This window comes from Artemia franciscana, chromosome 3 (genome assembly GCF_032884065.1).
Source record: "Artemia franciscana chromosome 3, ASM3288406v1, whole genome shotgun sequence".
In the NCBI taxonomy this organism is placed as follows: Eukaryota; Metazoa; Arthropoda; class Branchiopoda; order Anostraca; family Artemiidae; genus Artemia; species Artemia franciscana.
Window position 1 is genome coordinate 15,346,267 of NC_088865.1, and position 27,194 is coordinate 15,373,460.

Genomic DNA, 27,194 nt, shown 5'->3' on the forward strand with positions numbered 1-27,194 from the left:
ATGTGAGTCTTTCTGCCTCTTGATCTAGATATTCTTCAATTATTTCAGGGTTGGGACGTAGATTGGCAAGTTTTTTGGCCAAAACTTGGTTATAGATATGCCAATTTGTTTTCCTTATATCCCCAAGGAGTTTCCTTTGTCGTTGGGATATACCTATCTGAATCCTATTTTTCGATGGTCCGAGAATGAAAAATTGCTCATATGCCAATCCTTTACCAATCTCTCATGTTGTGATCCAGGACCTCTCTTCTTCCTCTGGTTACAAAAGTAGAGCTCGGGCCCCGATTACACCAAGCTAGGCGTTCCCCCGCCAGGTAATCCAAAACCTCAAGTCCCCTTCCATTTGTATCGCTGCTACCCCATATAGTATGATGCGCATTTGCATCACAAGACACAATTAGGATGATCTTCTCTGCTTTACAACATTCCACCAGTTCCATTACTTTTTCTGGTGGTGGTTTCTCATAATGTGGCATTTAAACTGAACTAAATACCACACGTCGCAGGCCAATCAGATTTTTCACCATAGCAGCAACTACATCCCTAGAACAATATTTAGACAACTTCAAAGGATCTAATTTTTTTGAATGACAAATACATGCTCTAGGAGCGGTGCTCACCTCATTTTGCATATGGAGTTAGCTCCCCTGACCTTCCCCATGATCTTTCCTCCGACTACACATGGCTCCTAGATCATCGCTATGTATGTCTGCATTTTTCAAGCTCCATCCCAAGATTATAAGAGGCGGCTTGGCAGTGATGCAGACTGATCTGCCAAAAACTCCAGCCCCCGCGGCTCATATGCTGGCATAATTTAAATTTAGCTGGAACTGAAAGATCTCGCCCCGTCTTTTGTTGGAGTGGACTCCACGTGCTTCTTATAGAGGGGCTTGAGGAGCATGTGTCCCCTCATTCCAATGAGGAGTTGGAAATTCCGCTTCTCAACTTCAGAGACCAAGTCCGCGTCAATTGCTACAGGAGGTAGGCCTTTCCCTCCTTGACATGAATCTTGGTCACTTCAATTTTCTCTTTAGTGAGGAAACGATTGCAGGCCACTAGCGAACCCCCTTCAGCTACTCTGGTGCCCCGTCATTCCGATCCTCCATAGAGAAATTTCTTCTCGAAGGTGTATCTCCTGGGATGAGGACAACACAACCCTGCTCCATCCCGTTCACAACTCCCTTAATCCATGTTTCCGTCCTCTCATCCTGGCAACTCACTTTTATAATGCCTTCCTCCAATCTCGTGGAGGCGGAATCAGGATCAAATTAAGTATTATAAGATATAAACACATATAAAAAAAATAGCATATAAAATGGATACTGATGTAACCTATTTGAAAATCGGCTTTTTTCCTTAGTTATTAAAACACTCCAAACTAAATTAAAATCACATTTTTGTGCATTTTTTCTAAAGCACCATCTAACCTATCACTGAAATAAAAAAATAAGACCTGTGAAATACCTGTAACATAATGCTGTAATATGCTCTCAACATTGAAATCAGGAGGTGGCATAGAAACAGACTTCGCTTTAGCTACTGGTTCTTCCTCTTGATAGAAGAGGAAATTTTTTTCAATGGCTGGTTTGCGGAGCTCGGAGCTAGCTTCAATCCATGTCAATGAAACTAGATAGGGCTTATGATCCAGTGATTTTATCTGTTTCATTTGTTCTTCAACCTAAGATGTGAGATTCTATTCAATTATTTGATCGTGAAATACAAAATCATAGCGTGGCATGGTATCATATTTACATCTTATTTCATATAAATTAGTAAGTGTCCGTAATTTCCAGCCAATAATTAATCTAAGAACAATCATGTGATTTTATGCAGTAGGTGCCTGAGCCATGTCTGAAGAGACAACAATTGGATTTAAAGCATCAATAGACTTGATCCTCCTTCGAGAATATACGTTTTTATGCTTGAAGCCTGAAGGCAATCTAGTATTTCCCATTGGGTAAGTATACCCTGCTTTGTCTCACGGCTGAAGGACAAAGCTGAAAATTTTAGGAAAAGTTTTTTTTTGTAAGGTGGGGGGGGGGAAGACTTCAAAACTTTCATTTGATTGATGGGGGCAAATATTGCTTCTCCAGTCCCCACAAAAGAGTGTGCCGTCCTCACATAATACTTTATTTAGGACAACTTTATTCTTTTCAGGATTTGAGATTGTCACTCATTGGCAATTGTCGAGTTTAAAATCGAGTTTGTTGGAACTTTGCTTGCACTTTTTTCTTTGCACTATCTTCTAGAAAAATATTACAATTTAATTCTTTGTTTTTACTTAGAACCGTAGTAGTTAGGATTTTTTAGCTTTTTCTAAGATAAACTTTTAATTAAATTTAAAATCTAGGACAAAAAACAAAAAAAAATATGACTTCTTATTTACGAAAATTGAAGCAACTTTTTTCTTTTACACACAATGGGAGAACAACAAATAACTTCACATTGTCAAAATAACGAAAAAACTAAGACCAATAAAACATAAAACGGTGTTCTACTATAGCGGTATCAGCGCTATTTATCATATTAACATTATTGTCAAAAAAGCAAGCATCCCCATTACCGTTTTTCGCCAACCAAAATAAGACTTCGCACAAGGCGGGACTCGAAGATCTACAGTGGGGGTAAGCAATAAGCATAATGCTATGAGCCTTGTCTAGAAGAGCCGTTTGATCGAGTATAGAATAAAATAACAATATTAAAACATAATATTTTTTGTCTTGTAATAAGACTTGACTTGACTTAATGCTCCTGCCGAAATGCTTCCGGCGTCGAGAGTGATGCTACATGGCGCCTCCATTTGGACCGGTCTCTTGCAAGGATGTGGACATCCTCCTGAATGTTTGCCATGACTAAGAAGGCACCTGTCGTGTCCTTCCACCTCGTTGGGGGACGACCTCTTGGGCGTTTCCCGCCGTGCAGCACGGGATCAAAGTCAAAAATCGTTCGTGCGGGAGTGTTGGGGGGCATACGAAGGAGCTGTCCGTACCAGCGTAGTGTTTGTTGGGCGAGTTGGACTGAGAAGGGCGTTTGACCAGTTAACGCCAGGAGGTTCTCCTTGCTAACAAAATCGTGCCAACGTAGTCCTTCAATGCGGCGAAGGTGTTTTGTCTGAGCTATATTTACGGTGCTAAGCACAGACCGAGTGGCTGGCCAAGTTTCGGCTCCGTAAAGAAGCACGGATCCCACCGAAGCATTGTATAAGCGCATCTTGGTCCTACGGCTGATAGAAGGTTTCCTCCAATGTAATAAGAGCTCCTTATGAAATAAATAATATTCAAAAAAGGTCAAAGTGACATATTTCTACTGTATTCACACTACTGCAGCAACTGCAGAGAGAAGTTGCTTGGAAACTGCAATATATATGGAAAACCCAAGGACTGAAGAGAGGTTGTTGACTTTTCAAAACCAACTATACTCGCACTCTATTTAGGTGTAAAATGACAGTCTGTTTTTTTTTTTTTTTTTTTAAACCTTAATAGTATACTTCAGATCCAGCCAGACACGCATGCAGAAGGGGGAACCCTGAAATCTTTCATTTTTGTCTTGAAGGCATTATTTTTACCACTTTCCCAAGAAATATGTAATATAATTCTATGCAATCCACCTATTTTTGAGGCTTTTTCAGATCGCGCTCCTCCATTGGAAAAAGTTCATGGGTACCTGTCAGGGTTTTATGTTTCAAAGTTCTGGTTTCAAAGAAATCAATGTTAGTTTTTTCACTCACATTTTACCTTCATAACAGAAAATAGCACAGCTTTTATTTTGAAGCTACTCTACGTTTCATAAAATACATCGATTATATATCATATATACATCGATTATATATTATAATACATCGATTATATTATATTTTCAAATCAATGTAGTTTTTTCACTCACATTTTACCTTCATAACAGAAAATAGCACAGCTTTTATTTTGAAGCTACTCTACGTTTCATAAAATACATCGATTATATATCATATATACATCGATTATATATTATAATACATCGATTATATTATATTTTCAAATCAATGTAGTTTTTTCACTCACATTTTACCTTCATAACAGAAAATAGCACAGCTTTTATTTTGAAGCTATTCTACGTTTCATAAAATACATCGATTATATATCATATATACATCGATTATATATTATAATACATCGATTATATTATATTTTCAAATCAATGTAGTTTTTTCCCTCACATTTTACCTTCATAACAGAAAATAGCACAGCTTTTATTTTGAAGCTACTCTACGTTTCATAAAATACATCGATTATATATCATATATACATCGATTATATATTATAATACATCGATTATATTATATTTTCAAATTAATGTAGTTTTTTCCCTCACATTTTACCTTCATAACAGAAAATAGCACAGCTTTTATTTTGAAGCTACTCTACGTTTCATAAAATACATCGATTATATATCATATATACATCGATTATATATTATAATACATCGATTATATTATATTTTCAAATCAATGTAGTTTTTTCACTCACATTTTACCTTCATAACAGAAAATAGCACAGCTTTTATTTTGAAGCTACTCTACGTCTCATAAAATACATCGATTATATATCATATATACATCGATTATATATTATAATACATCGATTATATATTATAATACATCGATTAATTATATTTTCAAATTAATGTAGTTTTTTCCCTCACATTTTACCTTCATAACAGAAAATAGCACAGCTTTTATTTTGAAGCTACTCTACGTTTCATAAAATACATCGATTATATATCATATATACATCGATTATATATTATAATACATCGATTATATTATATTTTCAAATCAATGTAGTTTTTTCACTCACATTTTACCTTCATAACAGAAAATAGCACAGCTTTTATTTTGAAGCTATTCTACGTTTCATAAAATACATCGATTATATATCATATATACATCGATTATATATTATAATACATCGATTATATTATATTTTCAAATCAATGTAGTTTTTTCCCTCACATTTTACCTTCATAACAGAAAATAGCACAGCTTTTATTTTGAAGCTACTCTACGTTTCATAAAATACATCGATTATATATCATATATACATCGATTATATATTATAATACATCGATTATATTATATTTTCAAATTAATGTAGTTTTTTCCCTCACATTTTACCTTCATAACAGAAAATAGCACAGCTTTTATTTTGAAGCTACTCTACGTTTCATAAAATACATCGATTATATATCATATATACATCGATTATATATTATAATACATCGATTATATTATATTTTCAAATCAATGTAGTTTTTTCACTCACATTTTACCTTCATAACAGAAAATAGCACAGCTTTTATTTTGAAGCTACTCTACGTCTCATAAAATACATCGATTATATATCATATATACATCGATTATATATTATAATACATCGATTATATATTATAATACATCGATTAATTATATTTTCAAATTAATGTAGTTTTTTCCCTCACATTTTACCTTCATAACAGAAAATAGCACAGCTTTTATTTTGAAGCTACTCTACGTTTCATAAAATACATCGATTATATATCATATATACATCGATTATATATTATAATACATCGATTATATTATATTTTCAAATTAATGTAGTTTTTTCCCTCACATTTTACCTTCATAACAGAAAATAGCACAGCTTTTATTTTGAAGCTACTCTACGTCTCATAAAATACATCGATTATATATCATATATACATCGATTATATATTATAATACATCGATTATATATTATAATACATCGATTAATTATATTTTCAAATTAATGTAGTTTTTTCCCTCACATTTTACCTTCATAACAGAAAATAGCCCAGCTTTTATTTTGAAGCTACTCTACGTTTCATAAAATACATCGATTATATATCATATATACATCGATTATATATTATAATACATCGATTATATATTATAATACATCGATTAATTATATTTTCAAATTAATGTAGTTTTTTCCCTCACATTTTACCTTCATAACAGAAAATAGCACAGCTTTTATTTTGAAGCTATTCTACGTTTCATAAAATACATCGATTATATATCATATATACATCGATTATATATTATAATACATCGATTAATTATATTTTCAAATCAATGTAGTTTTTTCCCTCACATTTTACCTTCATAACAGAAAATAGCACAGCTTTTATTTTGAAGCTACTCTACGTTTCATAAAATACATCGATTATATATCATATATACATCGATTATATATTATAATACATCGATTATATTATATTTTCAAATTAATGTAGTTTTTTCCCTCACATTTTACCTTCATAACAGAAAATAGCACAGCTTTTATTTTGAAGCTACTCTACGTCTCATAAAATACATCGATTATATATCATATATACATCGATTATATATTATAATACATCGATTATATATTATAATACATCGATTAATTATATTTTCAAATTAATGTAGTTTTTTCCCTCACATTTTACCTTCATAACAGAAAATAGCACAGCTTTTATTTTGAAGCTACTCTACGTTTCATAAAATACATCGATTATATATCATATATACATCGATTATATATTATAATACATCGATTATATTATATTTTCAAATTAATGTAGTTTTTTCCCTCACATTTAACCTTCATAACAGAAAATAGCACAGCTTTTATTTTGAAGCTACTCTACGTCTCATAAAATACATCGATTATATATCATATATACATCGATTATATATTATAATACATCGATTATATATTATAATACATCGATTAATTATATTTTCAAATTAATGTAGTTTTTTCCCTCACATTTTACCTTCATAACAGAAAATAGCACAGCTTTTATTTTGAAGCTATTCTACGTTTCATGAAATACATCGATTATATATCATATATACATCGATTATATATTATAATACATCGATTAATTATATTTTCAAATCAATGTAGTTTTTTCCCTCACATTTTACCTTCATAACAGAAAATAGCACAGCTTTTATTTTGAAGCTACTCTACGTTTCATAAAATACATCGATTATATATCATATATACATCGATTATATATTATAATACATCGATTATATATTATAATACATCGATTAATTATATTTTCAAATTAATGTAGTTTTTTCCCTCACATTTTACCTTCATAACAGAAAATAGCACAGCTTTTATTTTGAAGCTATTCTACGTTTCATAAAATACATCGATTATATATCATATATACATCGATTATATATTATAATACATCGATTAATTATATTTTCAAATCAATGTAGTTTTTTCCCTCACATTTTACCTTCATAACAGAAAATAGCACAGCTTTTATTTTGAAGCTACTCTACGTTTCATAAAATACATCGATTATATATCATATATACATCGATTATATATTATAATACATCGATTATATTATATTTTCAAATTAATGTAGTTTTTTCCCTCACATTTTACCTTCATAACAGAAAATAGCACAGCTTTTATTTTGAAGCTACTCTACGTCTCATAAAATACATCGATTATATATCATATGTACATCGATTATATATTATAATACATCGATTATATATTATAATACATCGATTAATTATATTTTCAAATTAATGTAGTTTTTTCCCTCACATTTTACCTTCATAACAGAAAATAGCACAGCTTTTATTTTGAAGCTACTCTACGTTTCATAAAATACATCGATTATATATCATATATACATCGATTATATATTATAATACATCGATTATATTATATTTTCAAATTAATGTAGTTTTTTCCCTCACATTTTACCTTCATAACAGAAAATAGCACAGCTTTTATTTTGAAGCTACTCTACGTCTCATAAAATACATCGATTATATATCATATATACATCGATTATATATTATAATACATCGATTATATATTATAATACATCGATTAATTATATTTTCAAATTAATGTAGTTTTTTCCCTCACATTTTACCTTCATAACAGAAAATAGCACAGCTTTTATTTTGAAGCTACTCTACGTCTCATAAAATACATCGATTATATATCATATATACATCGATTATATATTATAATACATCGATTATATATTATAATACATCGATTAATTATATTTTCAAATTAATGTAGTTTTTTCCCTCACATTTTACCTTCATAACAGAAAATAGCACAGCTTTTATTTTGAAGCTACTCTACGTTTCATCAAATGCACCGATTATATTGTCAATCAATTTACAAAAAGGAATACACATAAACTTTATCAAACCGTTCGCAATTTTCGTCATCTCCTATTCGTCATTTAATAAAACATAGATAGAATCGTTTAGAATCAAAGGAAGATAAGAATAGAACAGATCATAAAATTGTTTAACTTTGTATATCATGGATAAGTCACCAGCTTCATTTCCAGCTGCGAATATACATTATTGGAATTGTATTCCATCCTTGGATATATACTGTCTTATAGGTAAATGTTCACACAGATAAGTAAGGAGAAAACCTGCCTGTCCGTGCCCCTCTCCTCAAGAAATGAATTTGTCTGCAATAATTCCTACAGCTTCCTTCATTTGTTGTTCACCTGTTTTTGATTTTTCCATATTTGTAACCCCCCCCCTCCCATTTCCTCAAAAATACAAGGGCTTCTAAAGAAATTCATGTCCACAGGTCTTCGCATTGGATATGCCTAAGATTCCTTAAAAAGTACGCCCCCCCACAGGAATGATCAAATCTAAGCCATAAATAGAATTTCTTTGAATAGAGACGGAGATTGGAATTAAAAAGTATGTAAGAACCTCATCTCCAATAACGACATGGGTAACAACATCAGATAAGTTCCAATAATGAATGCCACCAGCATTAACGATGATTCTCCTCATTTTTTCCAAATGTCGGTCGCTGAAACCACTACAAAATATCTTGCATCCATCTAGAAACGTTCCACAGCTTTTGAATTGAACAATGTCCATGGATTCAATAGCTTGATAAGAAGGATTAGCTGAAAAAAAAAATTAATCTGAAGTAGAAAAAATCAACTATGATGATCCTAACCTGGTTCTCTGAATGACCAAGAGACTCAAATTAGCTTTTTCCGATGCTTCCTAATGCTAAAATAAACATCAATCACAGAATCATTAACAATTTAGACTTTAAGTCAATATTTGCATAATATGAATTTACAGGCGACCAGACTGGACAAATAGTTTTTTTTTGCATAATGTTGCGTTATAATTTATATGTAAAGGTTGATATTCGTTAAAAAAAGAAAAAAGAACAGAAAAAAAAGCTCCCGTCCTTGATAGCAAGAACAGGAACTTCCACGCCATCAGCTGTATAATTTTCTTCTCTTATTACCGTCTCGGAGACAAGAATTGATATATAGGTTTTAAAAGAACTGTGGAACACTGGTTTCCGTATAAACATTGGCCTGTCCCACCCTCTACAGACAACACAATTGCATATCCCTCTCAGCGCAAGAACATGGATTCGGAGAATTTTTTACGCAATTCTGTTCTGTAAGACATCAATCGGTATCTTTTATAATTTGATTAAAAAACATAAATTTCCAAGACAAGCAATGAGTGAACTTTAAACTTAAAGCGAGCAAAAATTAGCTAATACAAGATGTCAAACATTGCTAGTGCAAAAATTGTTGATTGGAAAAAATTAAACATAAAAAGGGCAAAAAATAGATCCATTGACCACGCTTAAAACAGACAAATAAGAAAAATTTTGCCATCACCCTACTCTCCCCTTCCTCTGAAATCTATGTTACAATCTACACTTTACAAAAAACTAAATTTATAGCCTGAAAATATTTTTGCCCCTTTAATTTTCTATACAGCTGAGAGGAGTAAATTTAAAAGTAATAAACATTGATGAAAATTTAAAGCATAGTAGACTAATAAAAATAAACTATCCGCAAACAATGGAGATACTGAAAAAAAAAAAAAAAAAAACGGAACTCTGAGCAGTATTTCCTTTTTCTAATGGTACAAAAAAAATGAAAGCTGTTTAAAATTTATTTCCAAAAAGTCTAAAACATTCTGGAAGGATTCATTTGGCATTCTAACAAAACTTAAACTAAAATAGAATCAAATACATTCTCAATACTCAGATACATAATCAAGCGACAAAAACATTGTCATTAGGAAATGTTAGATAACCACCATGCATTATTTCTCAATTTTCTTTGTCACCTGTTCAGCCAAGTGGTTCCCCATACACGATTGGACTTATTCCCCACAGTGGTTGATGGAGTAATTCAAATCCCTAAAAAGCTAAATAAGGCACCAAAAAACTACCTAAAAAGATACACAGGAATGAGGAAAAGGGAGCGTTAGTCTGAAAACCCAGGCAACTTCGATGATCCAGAAGCACTCCATGACGGTTTACCCCTTTATTGGACATTTCCGAAAAAGAAATTAATAGCTTAGTAGGCGTGGCTACAAAAGAATTAAAGTTTAGCTTTGGGGAATGTTAGTTACCTGACAAAATATTTTCTTTTTAGTATAAGATTGTGATTCTCAAAGAGATATTTATAAATTTTCAGCATATCTGGTACGTACTTACTTAGATATGTCAGAATTTCTATATATTTTACTGGAAAAACTGCAACCAAAATTAATTTGGCAGTCAAGACCTAATTATATTATTTTAAGGTATCCAAAATAATCTAGACACTAAATATTACAAAAAGCATTTCGAAAAAAAGCACCTGTTATATCCTTATTCTTAGATTTCTGAGTTGCAAATTGTTGTGTCATCTGGCTCTGCTCTCCAAAGAAGGTTTGATTAACACCAGTTGTATTCTCAACAATTGCACTAACATCCGGAATGTTGAAAATTTCTATAAATGAAGTAATAGTAAATAACTAACAAAAAATGATAAACAATGTTCACAATAACTAACTTTGTAGTACCCAATATCAACAAGATTATGTTTTATTAATAGTAATTATTTAATAGTAATTATTATTATCACTATAATTATTCAATTATTATTAATAATTAATTAATAATTTAATTAATAATAAATAAATTAATAATAAATTAATTAACAATTAATTATTATTAATTATACTATAATTAATAATTATTATAATTACTATAATTATTTAATAGTAATAGTAATTATTTAATATTAATTTTATTAAAGGAGGCAGCACTTGACTGTACAGCCCAGATTGGCGGCGCGGATCTCCGTTTCACGGTACTTTAGCCAGAAAGTGCAATGGGAGATTGAGGGTCAAACATACTGTGCTTTCGTACAACCTTCTTGTTTACCTTCCCCAGATTTCTTCAGGTACCTATTTAGAGCTGGATTTAATTCTGATTGAGCTTGCAGGGTCGAGCCACTGACCTCCATTCCAAACCAAATTTCAGCGACACCAGGGCTCGGACACCAACCCTTACTGACATAAGATGGCAAATCCAGTTTTATTACAATCCAATCTTTGTTACAGGACTGCAAGTTATTATATTATACTGCTGTTGGTAATTTTATGGGTTTTTAGAAAAATAGAAACCATACATAAACAAATTTTCAAGTCGTTTTTTATATTATTTGTATATTTTTACATATTATTTATCTATTTTTTCAAGGTCTTGTTTTTATTTATACCACAATCAATAATCTTAGGTTCTTGACATTTCACTAGGAATTAGGACACCTTGTTAGGTATTAAACCAGGATACAGTTGTAGAATAAGGCCTAAGGAAATTACGTACCAAAAGAATTTCCACAATTTAAAGGGATTGAGAAAACATAGACTAAGGTGCTTAGAGGAAAAATTACGAGGTTTTAAAAATAATGATGCAACAGGTTTCTCTTCTTTAATTCTGTAAACGAGTTTTTGAAATATGTTGGATATAATATTAGGAATAAGACACTAGAACTGTGCAAAAAAAAAATGTTTTATTAAGGGAAAAATGTAGCAATAAAGGTAATGTAACAGTGGTTAAACAACGAAATAATTTCGTCCAAAGGAACATAGCAAAGCATGTGTAAGAAAGTGGTATTAAATAGACAGATAAAACAAAACAAGATTTAGAATATGCAAAACATTTGAATAGTTTAGGTAAAAAGTTGGCAAAATAAGAGTTTTTGAAGTTGTCAGAATCTATAATGCGAAAATAAGTTTGAAAATGAATGTTTTTCAAACCAAGTTGCTTAGATTACATATGAATGAAAGCAAAGAGGTGATATTAGGTGACGAGAAAATTGAACAAGTGCCTGGGTAGCATTGTTGTTGCGTAGATAGAACGTAGTAGATTTCGAAAAGTTGAGGAAGATTGCTTTTAAGCACGATTTTTTTTTTTATATCTTTCTGTTATGTTTTTATTTTTAAGATGTTTTATCTTTGTGCTTAAAATAGATGTTTTATCTTGTAAATCATCTTAAAAAATGTTTTTACAAAGGATTGTCAAATGATAGTTTTAGGCTAGCTTGAGAGACTGCATATCAAACATCATAGACCAACAATATGTAGTCTGATAAAACTGTCTCGTTCTATAATGAAAATAAACGAAGGAGCAGATCTTGATGGAAGGTGGTAAATAGAAAGAGCCTGAATAGATTGAGGTAGTGCAGGAGCATGTTTAGCTATGTTGCCTCGGGCAAAACTGCTGCGATAAGTTTTCAGTGGTGGTATAGGTGGCTGGTAAATACAACGGATAAGAATCACCTGGGGGTAACATAGTGTCGTAAGATGAACAGTGGTCAATGACCTCATATTTGCCGTCAATCAAAAGGGTGGCACCCGTCAAAAAGATCAGGAACCAGTATCTTGCAGCAAAACCCCGTTTCAAGCCGGCAGGTAGGGTTATTGGTTATTGTTTAGCCATGGTAGCCATAGCAGCATTTATTCAACTGGGAGCAATAAGACAGATAGACAGACCGACAGACAAAAGCTTATTGACAAAGATAAATAAGAACAAGAAATACTTCAATATCCCATTTTTTGCCCTTTTAGGTAAAATACTTTTTGTCAGATATTTTGGCAGACATTATGCAAAGAATTGTCTGTATTAATTAAAGTTATATGGTGAGCACAATCGACAGCAGTGATTAATGAGTCATTTTCTTACACAACATAGATTAAAGAGAAATCTGAAAACACATGATTTCGTTTAGGGTATTTTGAATGTTTGTGTCTACCAGTTTGATACACAGGAATGAAACTAATCTACCTCCAAATGGGCTCCAATGAAAAATATCTCACCTAAAATGTGTTCCGATTGAAACTATCCTACCTCCGAATGTGCTCTGGTTAAAAATATCCGAAATTGCTACTTTTCAGGAGAGCTTCTGAAGTTTTTTTTTAGGTTGAGGGAGAGAGAGAGAAAGTTTATTCAAACAGCAATCGTAGCTCAAATGGCTAATTTGATGTTTAACTACAAAAAAATGCTGCGATGCACTGACGTAATGACTAATGACATAAAAAAAGGGACGAAAGAGTTCTGGTACCGGTTTGTCCAAGCGCGCACAGGCACAAGGTTTAGCTTCTGTCTCGTACGGTTGACTCTCGGGTCTTCTGGGGTAAATGTCACTGAAGGCAGGGTTAGACAGCGGCATTTTGCCAAACCTCATTTTGGTCACCCAAACGCAGTTCCAAAGTTTGGAGTTCAAAGGTAGCTAGAGCATCGTCGTAAAAAATGTCGCTATTACTCAGGATGATCCTGGTTGCCCATTCTTGGACTGACTCCAGTTCCTGTATTAGATAGCCGGTTCTTAATACTGATGGGCCCCAAACGGGGCAGGCATATTCAAGTATGGTGCGCATGTGACACAGGTATGCCCGAATAAGACTGTGGGCTTTCCACACGAAACGATTTTAGAAAGGGTTTGCAGAGATGTGTTAGTTTTACTGTTAACCCCATCAGTATGGGTAGTAAAGATGCAATTGAGAAAATGACACCTAGTATTTTCACCTCACTTACAACAGGGAAAGGAACTTTAGGGGGGACGAATTCTCTCTTTAGCAGGTTCAGTCTAAGCATTTTTGACTTAGCAGAGTTAATAGTCAACTTCGTATCGGAGCACCTGTGAACTTAGTAGATCAAAAGTGATTTCGGGGAGCTGCTTGGTGGGGACATTGCCACGAAGAAGATAGGCGAGTAAGAGCGACAAATCGTCGACAAATTTGCATTTGTCGTTATGTATAAGATCGAGCAAAATGGCTAGCGTTTGGCGTTTAGTACCCATTCGTTTCAGGTTTTGACTGGTCACTAGGTGTGATAGCTCAAAAGCTTTGCAAATGTCCATGGTTGCTAGGTCGACAAAACAGCCTTGCTTTTCAAGCCACTTTAGAATTTGATCATATATTCTGACTAGGTATATAGACATCCCAAATTTTGACAGTCCACCATATAGATATTCGTCAATAGTCTCACTTACTTGCTCTAATAGCCGCCGCAAAATGAACAATTCTGTCACTTTTGCTAGAAATGGCGTTAGGGAGATTGGTCTTAAATCATCACACGACTTGGGCAGGTTCATTTTGGGAATTGCACGGATGTGGGCCTTTTTCCAAGATCTAGGGAAGGTCCTGGATGCAAAGCACTGGTTTACAAGAACCGAGAGTGGCAGGACTTTAAGATTGTTTTTCCAGTACTTCAAGAGAGGTTATAGGGGAACAATTGAACCGTAGAATTTCTTAAAATACATCAAAATCTACTGTTTGAAACAATCCCGAGTCCAAATAAGGAATAGTTTCAGGGTGTGATAAAAGCAATTTTACAACATAGGATAAGAAAAAAAAGAAAGGCGAATTGGAAGACATCTATGGCCGTGGTGGCAATTCTGACAGGACATTCGGATTTAGCACAAAATTTCGCACAAGAAAGACTACTAATCCATTTTTTTCATATTTGGACTAAGATAGTTTCAACTAGAGCGCACTTGGAGGTAGTATAGTTTCAATCGGAGCCCATTTGGAGATATGACAGTTTCATTCCAGTGTAGCGAATTGTTTGTAAAAGAAATATTTTTACGCACCACATGAATGACACTTTTCAATAGATATCTCCGATTTCCAACTATCTCTTTTCGGAAGAACATAGGAAATTACACATTGTACAAAAAAAAAGCAAAAAGGACATTTTAAATGTCTCGGCAGCACACAAAACAGTTTTGATAGTTTGCAGAGCGCTCAGAGCTTAAAAGGATGGGCTACAAATCTCAATTCAAAGAAAACATCAGATACGCCCTTTCGCAACCGCACTTGTCATTGATTTCTTACTACTGCACCATTGCATTGTATCTTTTACCCGTTTCGATTTGACAATCAACTATGCTGAACACTGAACATAACTTTTATATTAAAAAAAAAAAAGTTAAATCACATATCAAAAAAATTATTAAGTAGCTGGTTCTAAAAGAACTTTTCTTTAAAATAAAATAACTTGCAACGCTCGACACCGCAATTTCACCAGCATTTTTTTTTTTCAACTAAATGAGAACATGGAAGTGCGGATGCAATTTGATTATAAGCATGAAAAGATGGTGAATTAGCTACTTTCCAATTTCTAACTCGAACGACCTAATATGTTCATTCCCCTTCTGAAGGTCGAATGGTACGTTAAGAAACTTCTTACTTACCACCCTTATCTTTGGTTGGCGTTGATGAACTAACTTTACCAGGCCTTTCCTTCCAACTTGCATATCGGTCCGGTGGTAGGGCATGATAAGCTTGAATAGAATCCCTAATCCAATCAGCATTGACACAGGGTATTTTCCACTGGAGTGCACATCGATACTTGTCCCCAGAGGGCTCGTTAACGACCAGTATTTTGGTTAAGTTTTTCTGTAATCTCCCGAGATGGGAGCCACCTGTAAATAAATACAGAATAAAAATAATCTTCAACCTTTTTAGTTCGAAATGAATTCAGAATAGCCCTAAAAGAAGACAAAAAAGTGATGAATCAGAAGAGAACATTTTGTATTATTTTCACATTAATTTCTAAAACTAAAATGATAAAGTAATGAAATCAAGTAAAAGTTTCTCGTTAAAATAAATAAATGAAAAATTCGGTTTGAAAATGAGGAAAAGATCAATAAAAATAAAATAAGACTCCTAGAAAGGATTTATTAAATCTTTAAATGACTGCATATTACGGATGCATGTTTGCTCCAATACTCCCCATTTATCCCTAAGCGTTTTAAAAGCATATTAAAATTATTGACTTGAAACTGTTAACTTTTAACGACTTCTACGTTAACGCTGGTGAGTCAATCAATCTTACTCCGAATTTAAAAAGCTATATTTCAATTAGAAATTATCTGTATTGTATATATGAAATTATCTGTATAAATGTATCTGTATATATGTAACAAAATACTATGAAAAGAAGGATGAAATCCTAAGTAAATTTTAGGTATAAGTCAATTCCAAAAGTTTAATTTTTAAAAACTAATTTACCTTCTTCTGTTTCTTCTTGACAGTCAATAGAAATTTTGATCAAAAACATATAGAAAGTTTGATTAAAAAGAATCTTCAACCCGTTAAGTGCCATGTGAACAGGTTTGTAAACTACTCGTGCCATATTTTGTCAGTGTATTCAAAAACTGAATCTTTTTTCTTTGTCATAGTAGCACAATTTAGCGTTCATCTTTAGTCCTACGAAAGCTTTTAAATTATATGAATATGAAAACATGAATTTGTTGAAAGCGCTACTGACTTTTCATCTTGAAAATTTTTAGTTATTACACGGTCAATATCCGACAAAAAAAAAATTAAAATAAAAATGAGAAACAACGAAAAAAACTATAATAAAACATAATATGCTTATTCACTACAATAGATGTAAGGTAACATAGCCATGTCAATAATGCTACTGCTACTTTATTGTCGACACAATAGTTTTACTTTCACTTTAAGCTTTTTTCGTCTGCTTTGGTCTGCGTTGCGCAGATACCGATCTCTCGATCCCGATTCATTGTTTTTGGCTGGGAGTGCAATGCATGGTTGGGGAAAAATCATCCGACACTTCCTGTGTTTTTCCCCCAGCTTTTTTCAAGTACCAATTTAGAGCTGGGTCGACTCTGGCTTAGCTGACAGTGTCATACCATTGACCCCCGTCCCAAATCAAAGAATCAGAGACAACAGCACTCGAATTATTACTATCTTTATTTATTATTTTTTTTCCGACACAATATGATGGCAGGATTGCAAGTAATATAACGTTGGTGACGAATTAAATACTGCAAAAAATGATTGCGATAGATATTATCTATAACCAAAGCGTAATTTTATTCAAGTAAAATCTACTAGAATTCTTTCTCGTTGATCTAGCAAGGGTTTTACGCATGTTCTTGCATGTTTAAGCTTATGTTTATGGTCTAGTATGTATTAGTTAATTAGTCTAGTATAGGTTATCTTCAAAGCTGTCCTGGTTTATCTCCAAAAGCATTTTCCTGAATATATATATATATATATATATATATATATATATATATATATATATATATATATATATATATATATATATAAGAATTTATAATTTTTTTATTTGGCAAATGTCCCTGGGCAAAGTGTGCTCGAATACTGAAAACAAACTGAGGCAAATTTTGGCTTGAAACTTAGAGGGTATGCAAACGGGCCACAGATACCTCAATGAAGAGATTTAAGGGGCGAACCCAGTCTTAATTATGGTAATTTCAAGATCGTTTTAAATTTGACTTTACAATTCATTCAAGATTTTGTTTCCTGCTTTTTATAGGTTTGGTATGGCTCACCCATTCCTTCATGGTCGCAGCAATAGCTACAACCTAGTAAAAAACGACCAACGACCCATAGTCACCAAAAATTAAAAAACTTTTTTCAAAAAATAAGTGAGAACAAAAAGGCCTCGTAAAGTAAAATACAAGATGATATAACATACGGATCTTTCGACAAGGAATATGTATTATAAAGCCTATAAGGCTTTATCCGCATATTGTAGAATCATTTTCAAGATAGGGAGTTGAAACCCTCCTGTTTTAAGTCTTTAGCCATGACAAATCGATAAGCTATCTTTGAGTTCACGCTCCAGGTATCATAAGAAAGAGTAATACACTTTTTGAATAGAGCAAGAGCTTAGCTATAGTACAAAAAACATTCCTTTCAAAAGATAACTCATACTTTCAATTTGTGAAGTTAGTATCATACTAACTATCAGTACCCAGAATTTTGGTTAAGACTGACCGTTATCTTCAACAAGCTTCTTCAGGTTTTCTACTTCCGCGGCGTCAAACTTTGAAAAAGTGACATAGAGACCAATAAAAGGAGGAGCAGTGTACTCTGAAAACTTTGCATCAACAGCAGCAATGTCTTCGTCTTGGTTAGCCTGCCATACTGCATAAACCCATTTAGATTCCATTATAGGAATTTCACGCTCAACAGCTACCTATGTAAAGAGAAATCAACAAAATTAAACATAAATAACATCGATGATAAGGACACATGAACCTGAGCCATGTTGATTTTTTTCGTTTAATAACGCCAACACAAAGTAGCAATAATAACCACAGAAGCACACATAAGCTTGTACTAAAAAAAAAAAAAAAAAAAAAAATCCAAAGGAGCGTCCCAGCGTCTGCATCGGTAAATTTCCGAGGTCGACTCTAAGTTCAAACACAAAAAATTAATTGCGACGCTACTATAGCCTGATTTTCTTTTTAACTTTCCTCATTATCTTCACTATCTCTAAAATTTATTCAAAGAAGACACAAAACAAACAAAATACCCTCTTAGGGAGAGCAAAACTATTTTGCCAAGAATCTTAAAAACTCTTTTTTCCATCTCCTGTAAAACTGTGATTATCATAGGAAGCGAAATAGGACTGCCTAAGTAAATAGCGACTGGGGCACAATGATTATTTTGTTTTTCCTAGACCAGGACTTTTTGTATCGAAGTTGTCATAGAAACTTTGAAAGGGACTCATTCAATTGGAAATTGAAAAGGCTAGTGCCCTTTTTAATAGTCAAAAGTGATTGGAGGGCAGCCAGACACCCCAAGCCAATCAATTCCAAAAACACATCCGACAAAAATTTTGAGACAGCCATTTTGTTCAGCGTAGTTGAAAGGTCCAGAAATTATGTCTTTAAGGACGACAACCCCACCTAGCCGTCAGGGCAAGAGTTGTAAGCTATGCCCTGGGGGCAAATAAGGTTTTCATACACAGGGTAGTCGTATAAACTCTGGACAGGACTCATTGAAAAGGTAATCAGAAGTACTAGTGCCTTTTTAAGATTCAAAAAGATCAGAGGACAGCTACCACCGTTTTTTTCTGGTTTTGTACTTCGTATAGAAGAAGCTGTTATAGAGACTTCAAAAGGAGCTAATTCAATTGGAAATTCCAATGTCTAGTGCCCTTTTTAACAGTCAAAAGCAATTAGAGGACGATCAGTCCCCCCCCAATAGACTCATTATTTCCCCAAATACAACCAATCAGAATTTTGAGATTGCCATTTTGTTCAGCGTGGTTGAAAGGTCCAACAATTATGTCTTTGAAGATGACAGCCACCCCACAACCCTCAGGGCAAGGGTTGTTAGTTGTGCACCTGGGGCACATAAGGTTTTTGTAAAGCGTTGTCACATAAGCTTCGGAAAAAGCTCATTGGAACAGAAATCAGAAGTTCTAGTGCCCTTTTCAAGAGTCAAAGTGATCGGAGAGCAACTAGTCTCTCCCTCTTACGGTCTATTTTCCACAAATACATCCGATAGAAATTTTGCGATAGCCATTTGTTCAAAAACAGTTCAAAGATCACATAAAAAGACCTTTGAGGTTAATACAGCCCCCCCCCCAGAATCTGGGAACAAGGGTTGTAATTTATGCCCCGCGGACATGTAAGCTTTTTACAGAAGGGATGGTTGTGTGATCTTTAGAGGAGGCTCATTTGACTGGAAATTAAAGTTCTAGTTTCCTTTTACGAGTCAAAAGTGATGGAGGGCAACTAGCCCCCTCCCCGACAACCTCTTTTCTCCAAACGCATCCAATCAAAATTGTGAGATAGCCATTTTGTTCACAATAGTCCAAAGCGCATATAACAATGCCTTCAAGGTGGACATCAAAGCCAAGGGGCGAGGGTTGTAAACTATGCCCCGGGTATATAAATTTTTACAGAACAGATGGTCGTATAGACTTTGGACCAGACCGGGATCACTGGATTGGAAGTTAGAAGACATACTTTCCTTTTTAAGAGCTAAAAGTGAAAGGAGGGCAACCAGCCCCTCCCCCACAAGACTATCCTTCCCGAGACTTATCCATAGGCTCATTGGATTGATAAACTATGTCCACAAGACTGAATTGATAAACTATGACAATATTACAAGACATGTGAGAAGCTATGGTAAACTAGTCCAAAAGACTATCCTTCCCAAGACTATCCATAAAAAGAAGCTCTAGTGCCCTTTTTAAGAGCCAAAGTTATCGGAAAAAAGCTACCCCCCATCCATCACACAAACACATGTCGTATTGTGCTGAAACGCATCTAATAGAAATTTTGAGACAGCCATTTTGCTTAAAATACTCCAAATATCGTATAGCTAGGCTTCGGGGTTGAAAATATCCCCCAGACCCTCGGGGTGAGGGTTTTAAATTATGCCCAGGGGGCATTAAAAGTTTTTATAGAAGGGATGGTTGTATAAGCTCTAGGAGAAGCTCATTTGGTTGAAAATTGGAAGTTTTAATTCCCATTTAAGAATGAAAAGTGATGGAGAACAGCTACCCTGCTCTACATGGCATTAAACTTACATAAAACGTAAAACCTAAACCAATGTAGGTTCCAATGTTGGAATACTCAGCCAGTTCCATATTACATTCTGTTCTCAGTGCCTAAACGTGTATTAGAATCTCTGTTCGCTTTGAGTTTCATTTATTTAATGATGGTGATTTGTGGTAGTTTTACGCTTGGAAGGTTATTTGAATTTATTTCTGCCCAGTTTTGGCTTAGGGGAGTTCTTTACTTTTCTCGGAAAAACTTCTTTTGTGCCAAAGGCGTTTTAAATTAATACGAAATAAGAAAGTACACACGGGGATATGATTTATAACTTAAGCTCAAGAAACCTCAGGAATTTACCTACTATTTTTTAATACTCTGCACAATTTAAGGCTTGATTTTCTCCTCTTTCGAGGGATACATTCTAAAAATCAAAAAGTGTGGGAAAGTGACAAGAGAGGAACCATAACATGGTTTTGATCGAAATTAAAAAGTACTAGCACCTCTGACATTATAACCTCGTCAAGCAGAATTAGAAACGTTCAAACAAGCTTAATACACGCAATCAAAATCAAGAACTGGAGTAAAGGTAGGAGACGTAACATGCAGTAACCAAAAAAAAAAGGAATGATTTTTGATAGATTATAAAATAGAAACAGATGAACACTTCTTTTTTATTTTAAGCTAGTTTTCTTAAAGCTAGTTTCTAAAGTTTGTGCTTTTAAGACGTTGGCTGGTTTTGTGTATTTAATGTCGAGGAAGTGATGGTAAATGTTTTTTTTTTTTTAACCACAAAGCTTTTTTGCTCAGATACGAGCTTGAGTTAATCTCTTACCAGTTAACTTCACTATTTCCTAAAAATTGACAAATGTATTCTTGATCTGAGAAATTGACAAATTTTGACAAAAAATTGACAAACTGACAATTTTTTCTTATTTTTAAATGAACAAGCAAAAACCTATCAATTGATCTTACGACTAGACTAGATCAGGGGCATTGGTGACATCTACTAGGTAGGGTCAGGGTCACGTCCAGAATATTTCGTTCAAGGGGAGGGGGAAGCGGTACCAAAACAATATCTTCTCATGGATTTAACATGATCATCTCGAACAAAATTAGAACCAGAACTGCTTAAATATCTGACCTCATTTTTGTTATATCTTTTCACATGGGGTATAACCCTCTATTCTCACTGACACAGCTCTATATAATATTCTAGTATGTTCAATTTTTTTTAAGGCAGACCATTCTATTTTTGCTCTATGTATAAAGGTATTAAATTTTTATAGAGTGCCGAATAGAATATAACAGAATAGGGCATAATTTTGTCCTTCGCATATTAACTCTTCACTCGCCGGTTCAGTTTGACATGGTTCCTCAACTTGGCTGAAGCAACTGAATCGCCATTGAGCCTGTGAAGGCGGCAGTGAGTCTCAATTACGTCCTTCAGGTCGCATTGATCCACGGTTTATCAGTATCTGCAATGGTAGTGACTTTAGTCGGGATACAAGCATGGAACTTCTCCTAAAGTAGGCTACTTAGCTTAATGACTTTGAAGTTAATGTCCGGCTAGGAGCAAATTTTATCAGATTCGAAGTTACTGATCCAGCGATCGAACGTGGAAATCGAATCTCTAGTCAGTGGTCGTATAGTAGTTTTGCCTCGTTTGGTTTTGGGGAATGCTGCATTTGCTTCCCAAAAAAATTATGAAATGATCGGAATTCAGGGGGGGGGGTCCTAGGGACAGCGTTGCAGCATAGATGTATGTAAGGTTCATTAAGATCGAGTCAAGTACGCTGCCAGTCCGACGGGTCGGTATTGCGGCAACTAGCTGCAAGTTCAAGACACTGGAAACCCACTGTTTGTTTGATAAAAGGCACCAGCAATGACAGAAAGGCAGAAGAGGCACAATTTTGGCGCATTTCGTCTACGAACAAGAGCCAAGAGGTCAGAAGGCACTTGTGACGAGGCCGGAAGAGCCAAGGGCTCATATGGTATGAGCTCTAGCAAAATTCTAAGAATCAATAAATTGATTTAAAAGGAAAATCAGAGGCTTAATGTCGATCGGGATTTAAACTAAGAGTTCTGAGTCCTAAATACCTCATTTTTCCTAATTTTTCCTCTTCCTTCAGCCCCCCAGATGGTCAAATCGGGGAAAATAGCTTTATAAAGTCAATTTGTGCAGCTCCCTGACACGCCTATCAATTTTCATCGTCCCAGCACGTCCAGAAGCACCAAACTCGCCAAAGCACTGAACCCCACCCCCTATACAGTACGGTTACGTCAATCACGTATCTACGAGATTTACTTATTCTGACCACAAAGTTCCATCCCGATTTCTCCATTCTAAGCGTTTCCCAAGATTTCCGGTTTCCTTCTCCAACTCCCTCCCCCCCCCCCCCCCCCAATGTCACCAGATCTGGTCGGAATTCAAAATAAGAGCACTGAGACACGAGTTCCTTCTAAATATCAAATTTCATTAAGATCCGGTCACCCGTTCTTAAGTTAAAAATAGCTCTATTTTTCTAATTTTTCCAAATCAACACCCCCTAGCTCCACCAAAGACAACAGATCTACTACTACTACTACTACTACTAATAACTCACTGCAGCACCAAGCCGCCTGAGGCCAACACAGCTACGCACGCTCCTCCTCCAACCTAATCTATTTAAAGCCTCCCTCTTTACACCCTCCCAGGAAGTTCCCATTTCCTTTAAATCCTTATTTATGACATCCTCCCAACCCAGACAAGGACGACCTGCTTTCCGTGTAGCCCCAGACGGTTGGCCAAAAAGGACAATCTTCGGTAATCTGTCATCCTTCATCCGTAGAACGTGGCCTAGCCATCTCAACCTTTCTTTCATTATAGCCCCAGAAAGCGGGATTGAACCACACTTTTCGTACAACCTACTGTTTGAAATACGGTCAGTCAGCCGGGTACCCAGAACAATCCGTAGGCAATTTCTCTGGAAAACATCTAGTAAATTTTCATCTGCTTTTCGGAGTGTCCATGCTTCAGAGCCATATTTGACCACTGTCATCACTGTAGCTTCCAATATTCTAATCTTGGTTTGTAGGCTTATCTTTCTATTCTTCCAAACTTTTTTTAACTGTGAAAAAACACCCTGAGCTTTAGCTATCCTACTTTTAACATCTTCACTGCTCCCACCATCTTTACTAATAATACTACCAAGGTAACTGAAGCTCCCAACCTGATCAATCTTTTCGTTACCTAAGGTCACCTGTTCATCTTCACTTATTCCTAACCTTAGTGACTTAGTCTTCTTAACATTAATTTTTAAGCCTATTTTAGCACCCTGAACTCGTAAAACCTCTAAAAATTCATTCATTTTGCTCACACTTTCATCTAATATGCTTAAATCATCAGCATAATCTAAGTCCAGGAGCGTTCTTCCTCCCCATTTGATTCCATGGTCTCCAATTGCCTTTCCTGTGCTCCTTAAGACGAAGTCCATCAAAATGATCCATATAAAGGGGGATAGAACACAACCCTGCTTAACTCCTGATTTAATACAAAACCAGTTGCTAACCTCATTTCCTACCTTAACCGCAGCAGTATTATTCTCGTACATAGCGCAAATCACTTTAATGTATTTTTCTGGTATACCATATAACGATAAGACCTTTGTTAACGCTGTTCTATCAACAGAATCGAAAGCTTGCTCATAATCGATAAAACTAAGGACCAAAGGTGTTTGACAACGAAGGGACTTCTCAATTATTAACCTAAGAGTGAAAACATGGTCGACACATCCTCTACCTTTTCTAAAACCGCATTGTTCTTCCCTTAAAACTTTGTCTACAGCATGTCTCAGTCTAAAAAGTATCATATTACTCAGTAATTTGCTACCTACAGAGACCAGACTAATGCCTCGATAATTCCGACATTCACTCTTGTCACCTTTCTTATACAGTGGTTTAATTAAGGTTTTCCTAAAAGCATTGGGTACTTCCCCTTTTTCAAAAATCATGTTCATAATCTTCAGTAGCTTATTCCTAACCTCAGAGCCACCATATTTAAGGAACTCATTAATCATACTATCAGCACCTGGGGCCTTATTATTTTTTAATCCTTCTAGTACTGTCGCTAATTCTTCCTCACTAAACAAATCTTCCTTCACATCCAAGGTATCACAAACTTTTTCATTTTCATCTATATCTTTTCCTGCAACTGTATCTCGGTTTAGCACATTCTCAAAATGTTCCACCCATCTTTCTTTAACTTTTTCCTTATCACTAATTGTGACCCCATTTCTATCTTTAACTGGGACTAGTCCGGATCGGCTACTCCCTTTCAATTTATTAACATGCCAGTATAATATTTTACTATTATGCCGTCTAGCCGCATCTTCCAGATCCTCAGCAATTTTATCCATCGCCTCCATTTCACATCTCCTTAGTTCATATTTTAATGCTTTCTCCACTTTCTTTACATTCCTTTTGTTTTCATACGACCTATCGCTCAGATAATTCTTATACAAACCCCTTCTACTCTCTATTAAACCTAAAGCTTTTTCACTAATATTCCTAGTTGCTGTCTTAGCACTCTTCCCTAGGACACCATCAGCAACTTCACAAATTGTTTTTCTGAAATTATTCCATCCATCTTCCACATTGTCAAATTTTAAACCCTCAAGTTTAGTACTCAACTGTTCCTGGAATTTTTTTCTCAAATTTTCATCCTGAAGTCTACCAACATCATAACTTCCCGGGAGGGAGTTACTCTTCCGAAATTTCAGCTTTAAATTAACCTTAGACACTACTAGATGGTGATCTTTACTTTTAACATCAATAACGGCACTCCTATACACCCTAGTATCTTGTATTGATCCTGCTAGTCTTCTGTTTACAATAACATAATCAATAAGGTTTGCTGTCTTACCATCACGTGAATACCATGTCAACTTATGGGCCATTTTGTGACCAAACACCGTATTGGTTATAACTAGGTTGTTATACCTACAAAATTGCAAAAGCCTATAGCCATTACTGTTTTCTTTTCCTACACCAAAATTACCTAGGCTAGGATACCATCTATCCCTATTTCTACCAACCTGGGCATTAAAATCTCCTAGCAAAAACACCATATTTCTACCTGGTACCCTTCCAATTATGTCAAGCACGTATCTATAACTTGTGCTTATTCTTCCCATCAAGTTTCATTCAAATCTCTCCACACTAGGCGTTTACCAAGATTTCTGTTTCCCCCTCCAACCCCCTTTGTCCCCGAATCCGATTCGAATTGAAAACGGAGCATCTGAGACATAAGATTCTTCTATATATCAAGTTTTATAAAGATCCAATCACCCATTCATAAGACAAAGATACCTCAATTTTACCGTTATCCAAGAATTCCGGGTTCCCCCTTCAACTCCCCCCAATGTCACCGGATCTGGTCGGGATTTAAAATAAGAGCTCTAAAGCACCAAGTCCTTCCAAATATCAAATTTCTTTAAGATCCGGTCACCCGTTCTTAAGTTAAAAATAGCTCTATTTTTCTAATTTTTCCAAATCAACACCCCCTAGCTCCACCAAAGACAACAGATCCGTTCCAATTATGTCAAGCACGTATCTATAACTTGTGCTTATTCTTCCCATCAAGTTTCATTCAAATCTCTCCACTCTAGGCGTTTACCAAGATTTCTGTTTCCCCCTCCAACCCCCTTGTCCCCGAATCCGATTCGAATTGAAAACGGAGCACCTGAGACATAAGATTGTTCTATATATCAAGTTTTATAAAGATCCAATCACCCATTCATAAGATAAAGATACCTCAATTTTACCGTTATCCAAGAATTCCGGGTTCCCCCTTCAACTCCCCCCAATGTCACCGGATCTGGTCGGGATTTAAAATAAGAGCTCTAAAGCACCAAGTCCTTCCAAATATCAAATTTCATTAAGATCTGATTACCCGTTCGTAAGTTACAAGTACCTCATTTTTTCTAATTTTTCCGAATTACTCCCCCCCCCCTCACTCAACCAAAGAGAGCGGATCCGGTCCGGTTATGTCGGTCACAAATCTTGGACATGTTTTTATTCTTCCCGCCTAGTTTCATCCTGATCTCTCCACTTTAAGTGTTTTCCAAGATTCCCCCTGCCCCCAATGATGATGGATCCGGTTGGGATTTGAATCAAGAGATTTGAGTTACGAGGACCTTCTAAATATGAAATTTCATTATGATCCGATCACTCCTTCGTAAGTTAAAAATACCTCATTTTTTCTAATTTTTTAGAATTACCCCCCCCCCCCCCCAACTACCTTAATAGAGCGGATCTGTTCCAGTTATGTCAATCACGTGACTAGGACTTCTGATTATTTTTCCCACCATTTTCATCCCAATCCCTCTACTCTAAGCTTTTTCCAAGATTTTAGGTTCCCCCAACTCCCCCCAATGTCACCGGATCCAGAGCGGATTCGGTCCGGTTATGTCAGTCACGTATCCTGGACTTGTTTTTATTCTTCCTACCAAGCTTCATCCTGATCTCTCCACTTTAAGTGTTTTCAAAGA

At 34.9% G+C, this 27,194-nt stretch overlaps 1 protein-coding gene across 1 annotated transcript in view; it reads right to left on the reverse strand.

Annotated features, from left to right (window-relative positions):
• Window positions 1-27,194, reverse strand: part of LOC136024932 (DNA topoisomerase 2-binding protein 1-like) — a 101,542-nt gene that overhangs the window by 53,604 nt on the left and 20,744 nt on the right. The window contains exons 5-9 of the mRNA XM_065700519.1: window positions 18,149-18,350; window positions 15,565-15,795; window positions 10,681-10,812; window positions 8,759-8,961; window positions 1,465-1,678 (exon numbers count right to left, since the gene is read on the reverse strand). Of these exons, the coding sequence (XP_065556591.1) occupies window positions 1,465-1,678; window positions 8,759-8,961; window positions 10,681-10,812; window positions 15,565-15,795; window positions 18,149-18,350 (982 nt within the window). The remainder of the gene's footprint in view (window positions 1-1,464; window positions 1,679-8,758; window positions 8,962-10,680; window positions 10,813-15,564; window positions 15,796-18,148; window positions 18,351-27,194) is intronic.